This window comes from Teleopsis dalmanni, chromosome 1 (assembly GCF_002237135.1).
Source record: "Teleopsis dalmanni isolate 2A chromosome 1, ASM223713v2, whole genome shotgun sequence".
Lineage (NCBI taxonomy): Eukaryota > Metazoa > Arthropoda > Insecta > Diptera > Diopsidae > Teleopsis > Teleopsis dalmanni.
In genome coordinates this window covers 78,311,721-78,320,283 of record NC_051846.1, presented here as the reverse complement: position 1 = coordinate 78,320,283, position 8,563 = coordinate 78,311,721, and the positions used below count along the sequence as shown (strand labels likewise).

At 27.7% G+C, this 8,563-nt stretch overlaps 1 protein-coding gene across 1 annotated transcript; it reads left to right on the top strand.

The window, feature by feature from the left end:
• The first annotated feature begins 2,885 nt into the window (after positions 1–2,885).
• On the top strand, positions 2,886–6,076 carry LOC119672901 (ecdysone 20-monooxygenase-like). The gene is made up of 7 exons (XM_038084068.1): positions 2,886–3,187; positions 3,273–3,471; positions 3,529–3,924; positions 4,081–4,255; positions 4,307–4,546; positions 5,013–5,228; positions 5,764–6,076. Exons 1-7 carry the CDS (start codon positions 2,890–2,892, stop codon positions 5,872–5,874), a joined length of 1,635 nt encoding a protein of 544 aa, XP_037939996.1. The 5' UTR covers positions 2,886–2,889; the 3' UTR covers positions 5,875–6,076.
• Positions 6,077–8,563: the final 2,487 nt, after the last annotated feature.

Here is an 8,563-nt window from a genome sequence, read left to right as displayed (position 1 = left end):
AAGACTTTAATTTTTTTCTTATTTTCAGTAAAAAAAGAGATTCCAATTTATTCATACTCTGATAGTGATCATCAGTTGTACTATCATTCGTTTGCAAAAATAAATTCAGAATTTTGAATGAGTCTTCTACTTCATTCTTCGAAGACTGAAGAACACTTACATCCACCGAACCCTCATCATCACTTTCTGTTGCGTTTAGAATCAGATCCACAAATTCAGAGCTATAATGCTCAATAATATCGTCATCTGTAGGAAATTTTGATGTACAAATTTCATTGTCAAGCTCAATATAATCGTTAAGAGTAGCATTGGAAGTTATTTTATTAACTTTAAACTACGCTGACAGCGACTGGCATTTGCACAAAGAAGCAACATAAAAAAGAAAAAATTACACATTTAGTTTGGAAAAAGGGACTTCCCCTAACAGCAAAATGCATTTATACTTAAAACAAAAATTCGACTTATAAAATGCACTTTCCCCATATTCCTATCGGTACGGGAAAAAATTTTTGTTGCAGTTATAGAGAAATTCGAGTTATAGAAGTTCGAGTTATGGAAGCAGAATTGTATGTAATTTGCTCTCTAAAACCTTGGTACACAGTTTTTGGTTCGAGTTATAGAAAATTCGAGTTATAGAAGTTCGAGTTATGGAAATTTGACTATATATATATATATATTTAGAGAGCAATAATATATCAAGAATACGTAGAAATCTACCAAATTTGTCACATTTGTGGTCTATATATCAGAGTATTTCTTTTTTAATTGTTTGTATATATTAAGACCACTTGTTCCAAGGTTCAAACCTTATTAATTGCAATAGTATACCAAGAATAAATAAAAATCTACCAAATATGTCACATTAATATTAGAGTATTTCTTTTTTTTATTTTCTGTATATATTTAGACCACCTATTCCAAGGTTCTAACCTTGTAATTCGGTTATCTGTTATACCTGAATGTATTTGCTTATTCTAAGTATTTCATGGAACAATTTTCGTTTTACAATCCATAAGAATTAAGTTACTCTATATTCATCGGTGTATTCAAAATTTTCCAAACAAGTATCTCTAAATTTCTTTGTCATTGTGGCAATATATTTTTATCATAATCTATATGAAGATAATAAAAATTCAAAACATTATCGCTACTAACAATAATAATTAGCAAAAATTATAAACAAAATCGAAACTGACTTGCAAAAATTTGTTTGAAATAAACTTTGACGTCTTGGTTGGCAACAAAAAAAAACTTAAAATTAGTACTTAAAAAAAAAAAACATTAAATAAAGTTTAAAAAAAAATATTAAATGTGAGGCAGTCATAACAACATGCTAGACCAAGTCCAGACGATTATTTGATTTTGGTAGATGCAGCCGACGCGTGGCTAGAAGACTGATTCAATGCGCAGCTTTTAAATTTAGTTTTGCTAATTTCGCATGTCTGAAACCAGTATCGATTGATCATATGAAAAATTTATGTCATGTTTAATTTTAAGTACGCTTTTTGTAAATTAATCAATAACAACTTTAACATTAAATATAATAGAGGGTTAACACTCAAACTGAAACTCCATACATACTAATCTTAATTAAAATATATTCGTCATATACATTTATATATAAATTTTAAATATCAGCACTTCATATACTTCATAAGTTTAGTCTTTAATATTTATATGTTAAGACCCAAAAATTTATACATTAATATACACCGTACACACTAGGTTAAGTACATACAAAAACAACTAACGACATAAAAAAGTTAAGAACTCCATACATTATACATAGATGTACACATCCGACTGTGTGGCTGTTAACTAAAGGGTTAAGTCCTAAGTTATACTTAAGACTTTGTTTTCAAAAAATGTTGACATATTTCTAGGCGATACTGGACCTAGAACTGAAGATATATCGCTGTGAAAATTAAGAACACACCTGCCATTTACAACAATTTTAAATAATTACTTTATTTTGTTAAATATTCAGATCTGATCATTTTAAAATCATGGACAAATTAAACTTAAAATTAATAAGTGGCTGAAGAAAGCAGCTCAGACTGATTGGGATAACACAATTGCCTGCAGATAAGCTAAAGGATCCATACCGTATCGATCAAAAGCCAGAACTAGGGAGCTACTCACTAGTTCACTAGTTCATTAAACTAGTGAACTAGTTCACTAGTTAAAAAGCATCTATCGAACCTAGGTATTGCTAGAGATAGCTGCAGACTTTGTTGTGAAGAAGAAGAAACAGCTGGTATTACTAGAGGTAGCTGCAGACTTTGTTGCGAAGAAGAGGACACAGCAGAATATATTTTGTGTCACTGTGATAGTCTCGCCAGACTCAGACTTCGGTACTTATCTACTGCTCATCTACTTATAACGGAATTAGGCAACATCTCTCCAAAGAACATAATGGTCTTCTTAACTGCTACTCGTCTATGGAACTAAAGAGGGTATGTCACAATAATCCTTAAAGGATGTAGTGACATGGTGAAAAGTTCTTGTTTTAAAATCTAATCTAAACTGATCTAATATGGAGACATACATATATATGAACTTACGGTGTCAATATATTGTATTAAACCCAAATTAATACCATGGACAAGTACTTTATAAGTATACTATATGAATTCACCTTTAATTTTTTTTTTTTGGAAAAAAAAAATTGTAAATAATAAACTTAAAATAAATCTTCACTCATTTCTTTGTATATACAATTATATTGTATATAATTACAAAACGATTAACAATATAATATTAAAAAGTATATATTATAAAAGTATGTTATTTTGTATTTATATAAATAAATTACTAAACTATTAATCACATAATATTAAAAATTTAAACATTTAAAATATTTAAATTTTCTTTATTATAGAAAAATCTATGGTTATGGTTGAGGTGGTACTAATCCTAGCAGCCTTACTGCTCGGATTTTATTGCAATGTGAACAGACACTTCATTTTGTCTAAGTGCCTTAAACCGCTACTGGAGCGTCAGGAATTTATAAAATTTAACACAACACAGAATGGCTACCAACAGCCAAACGCCAACGATGCAAGACCTAAAGACACAATCTGGGATATACCAGGACCAGCAACGAATACAAGTTTCGGCTTCAAATGGTTGCGAAATTTATTTACGCGTGACTTCAAAATGTCCAAACTACACGAAGTGTACACGGGTGAGTGTGTGGTGGGTTTACAAACATATATTTTACTACGTCTTTAATAGACTTTGTATTTAAAAAAAAATTTTTTTCTTCGTAGAATTAAATCTTCAGTATGGCGATATTGTGCGTGAGGTTAAAGGTGGCGGCATACCAGTGGTGCACCTATTTAACAAAAACGATCTCGAAAAGGTGCTAAAGTACCCCAGTAAATATCCATTTCGACCACCTACCGAAATAGTTGTTACCTATAGACGCTCACGTCCTGATCGTTATGCGAGTATTGGCATTGTCAATGAGTACAAATTATAATAAAATTCTTAAATGCTGACCTTTAAATGGGTTTATCATTTCAGACAAGGCCCCACTTGGCATAAATTACGTTCTTCGCTAACTTCATCTATAACTTCTCCACGCATAATACAACATTTTTTACCTGCACTCAATAGTATTTGTGACGACTTTATAGATTTATTACGCAAAGAACGTGATCCATTGACAAATGAAGTTCGAAATTTCGAAGATATAGCAAATTTAATGGGCTTAGAGGCGGTTTGCATGTTTATACTCGGTCGCCGTATGGGATTTCTGACGACAAAGTCAAAGCAACCAAAGAAGATACAAACACTGGCTGTGGCTGTGAAGCAATTGTTTATCGCGCAACGTGATTCTTATTACAGTTCAGGATGGTGGAAACTGTTACCGGGCATGGTTTATAGAAAATTTGCACGTTCCGAAGAAATTATTTATGAGTGAGTATAAAATACCTTTCATTTGATTTTTCTTTCATGTATTATTTTTATATTTTTGTTATTAATTATTGATATATTTAAGCATTAATTTTAGTAGTTATTTGTTATTTATTTATTATAATCAATGTATAGGCATTAACATAATATATATTGCAGTGTTGTGTCTGAGATGGTTGATAAGGCTTTAGAAGAAGATAGTAACACTTTAATGCATGATGATAATGACACGGCTTTGCGTAGTGTATTTCTAAATATACTGGAAGTCAAGGACTTAGATATACGGGATAAAAAATCTGCTCTAATCGATTTTATAGCTGCAGGCATTGAAACTGTGAGTTCTGAAAAACTTCTTGAATTCATTATAATTTTTTTTTTCTCTTAGCTGGCAAATACATTAATATTTATTTTGAACTCCGTCACTACGGCTTCAAATGCCGCTGAACGCATCATTGAAGAATTTCGCGAATATCGCAATACAAACATAACCCAGGAAGCGTTAACGAATGCATCATTTACCAAGGCGTGTCTGCAGGAATCCTATCGAATACGTCCAACTGCATTTTGTTTGGCCAGAATACTTGAGGAAGATATGCAGTTGTCGGGATACAATATAAAAGCAGGGGTAAATTTTTTATCATATCCGTGTACATATGAGAAAATTTGTTAAATAATATTACGTTTATTCCACCTGCACACTATTAGCATTTCATTTATAGCATAACTAACGTTATAGTTAATATAACTAACGTTATAGTTAGTTATACTCTAGTTTAGCTTATTTTAGCTAGCTTATTTTATTTTTAGATTCTTTAATAATTTTTATAATTTTATTTCGGTATTACTCAAATTTCGTATAAATTTAATTTCTGATTGAAAAAAAAAATATTTTTAATATTTAATTTAAATTTGTTTTCATGTATAATTTTTAAATTTTATGACTCATTGGAAAATATGTATTTATTTTATATTTAAAAATTATTTTTGATATCCGAAATTATAACATTATTTCAAAAAGTTCTTTTTATTAGTTTTTAAATTTTTTATTTATTTCTTAATTTACTATACAAACAAATATTAACCTCTTACAGACTGTTGTGCTTTGCCAAACAATGACTGCCTGCTTGAAAGAGTCTAATTTCCAAGAGGCACATAAATATCGTCCTGAACGATGGCTTGATCCCGCTGGAAATTTTTCAGTCAACAATCAAAGTTCTTCGACAATTGTTGTGCCATTTGGCATTGGAAAAAGAACATGTCCGGGCAAAAGATTTGTTGAAATGGAAATTGTTCTGCTAGTGGCTAAGGTAAAACATATTCATCATTTTTGTTTTTCATTATAATAATTATTATTTCATTATAATAAGACTTGAAAACACATAACCGCATTTTTTGTCCATAAAAAAAATCAATGCAATATACATAAGTAGATTTATTATTTAATGTGATATTTAACAAATAAAAATTGCGGTACTAATTTTTTAGGACAAAATCCACTAAATTTTTTTTTAAACTTAATTTAAAATTTTAAATTAAGTTTTTATTTGTTATTAAAGTTCGAGCAAGTTCCAAAATATAATTAGTTTTGTAATAAATGTGTGGTGCAATTCTTCAACATACGAACTATTAATTTAAATAATAACTAAATTTCATGTTTCATGTATATTTAAATATTATTCGTACCAACTAATTAAAAAAATAATAAATTATTAAAAATATCAAAGGAATTTTATTATCTATTAATAAATTATACAAATTCATTAAAATTACTTAATATTATTTTTTATTCTATATATTTATATAGAAATTCATTTTTATTTATTTTTAATTATTTTTTTACAGCTTCTGCTCGCTTTTGATATTAGTTTTAAAAAACCGCTTGAAATGGAATTTGAATTTTTGCTCGCCCCTAAAACGCCACTAAATTTAGTATTACGAGATCGAACATTTTGATCTCTTCTCATAGCGCTGCCAGTTGTAAATAAAAAATTATTATTTATATTTAAAAAAAACAGACAAAAATATCATGAAGTTAATTAAACCTAAGTAGAAATTAAATAAATTGTATTTATAATTTAAGAAGGTAAAAAGTGAAAATATTTTGTAACAAAAGACTGTAACTGTGTATTTATAAGTAAGAATTTATTTATTTTGTGAAATATAAACAACGATAATTATGTATATGTAAATATATTAATATATGAAATAAAATAAGATGACTTTTACAAATATATTAAAAGAATTTTTACTTTTTATAAATTGTTATATATGTATTTTTATTACATATATAACACTGTAGATTGAATAATCACCTATCACAAACTCAAACTGCAGATGCTGTAGTGAAGAGAGAGAAACTGCATATCATGTGTTTGGGGAGTGGCCCACACTAATGCACAATCATCAGAATAAACACCTAGAAGGGTATTTCATGGATCATAATGATGCAAGACTAAGAACGGAGCACAAGTGATTTTTTAGGTCGCACTGCACTATCCCTTTTTTCAATAATCTAATCTTATATTAATTATTTGAATAGTTGTTTTTCAACTAATGCACAAAGTGTATAACACAATCTCGAATGATATTAACTTAAAACTAGTTTAATATATTTGTTTCCAAAATATAGCATAATCATTGTAGTATAATAATTTCAATTATTTATTGCTGAACAAAAATTTATTAATGAAAAAAAAATAAAGATCGCTAAATCTACGAATCTGTCTATAAAAATTGTAAAATATAAGGATTTTTATTATTGGTCTTAGTAATTTAAAAAGCCGAAAAAAAAGCCACTTAAATTATAAATCATATGTACTACACTAATATTCTTATCCTAGCGTGCATGCCACTGAAATTTTCGTACCCGCTTGGCATAGGTGCGCCATGGGCGTGCCATAGCTGCGACATAAATGATACACATTATAGAATTTATTAAATTTCTATATCTGTTAAGCCCAAGTAATAATCTGCTGACCAAATTTAAAATAACCTTAATTATTGTATTAAAATTGCTGCAATATACCATAAAGACAAACAAAAAAAAATAATTAATGTTAATTTTTTCTTGCCGAAAGTGAGGCGTCTTACAACAAAAACTAACTATTTAACAGTTCACTAGTGATGAGTACTTGGCAATACTTGAAATAGCATTTTATGGTCAGCCAAATGTCAATATATTATCTAATATAATAATAATATATTATTTTTGTGGTTGTCTTCTCATTTCTATTCGAACTCTTGTAACTTTTAAAAGAAGTAATTTTTAAATACATATAAATTAATAATTAATTTGTAAATAAATATTTTAATAATTTTCAGTTTTATATTTTTATATTTTGATTATTAATAAAATTCAAGAATGGATTATTATTTTTGAAAAGACAATCAAGCAATATTATGCGTTTATAAACTTAAACTCCCTGACTTGTGAAGTCCCAGTTCAAAATTTTATTTAATCGACTATGCAATTTACAAAATAAAATAATATTTTCATTCAATTTATCGATTTAATGATGGCTTTATATAGTTTATAACAGTGTAAGGTTTATCAAAATCTGTTTAATATGTTTTTCCTTAAGAGACGGATCATGATTAAATCAACATGATGGACTTTAATGAATTTTATAGACAAACTTTTTTTTTTTATGCCATTACTTGATACCTATATCTGTCAAGAAATATTGAAAAACAAAACTAAAATATATTAAAAAACGAACTTTATGTTTAGCTATGCTTGCAAAATAAGAAAAGTAGGGATTTGACTCATACGCTAGAGGACCTATCACGTTACAAAAACTCTTAGACATAACATAAAAAAGGTTGAGAACCAATTGTTTATGTTAAGGTATTAAAGTTAAAAAAACAGCCCATAGTTAGTTGGATGTGATACATAAGAATTGACATAGCTCACATATAATATTTATTATTTATTTACATAGCCTACATTACAAAAACAACGATTAAAGTTATTGCATCTATAGTTACTAAAGACAGGGAATGCAATGATATCCAGAATTCAATTTAGCAAAATTTCCTAAGACTATTTCTAAGTCTTTTTTATTATTTATTACAACATCATTATTTTTGTGTTGCCATTAACATAACTTCTAATTTTTATTATATTGCATTTTTATTATTTATTATTTTAAGAAATATTGATACGGACCTCAGTTATTTATGTGTATTTTTGTTTTTGCCAAGTTTCATTTTAATTTTTAATTGCTAACCATTGTTAAAATGCTTTATTTATTTATAAAAACATTATTGAGTAAAGCTGAGAATAGTTCTTGTGCACAACCTTTAGCGTTATCGAATAACAAATGACTGATCATATCTACTTTAAAAATATACTTTCGATATATTTTTAATTAATTTAAAAAAGCAAAATCTAAGCTCACTTGAAAAAAATCGTCCGTAATAAGTTATATGCAACTATACATGTATCTTGATATGTTTAATTATTTTAAAAGAAAATGTTAACATTAGCAGACTGCAAATAGCATAATTATGTTATGCTACATCACAATGTTATTGCTTGTTTTTTAATGGGAACATTTTAATTTATTTTCTATTATTCTATTATTTTCTTATTTATTATTTTTTTAATATATTCTAATGCAGTGAGCACGACTATAAAGAA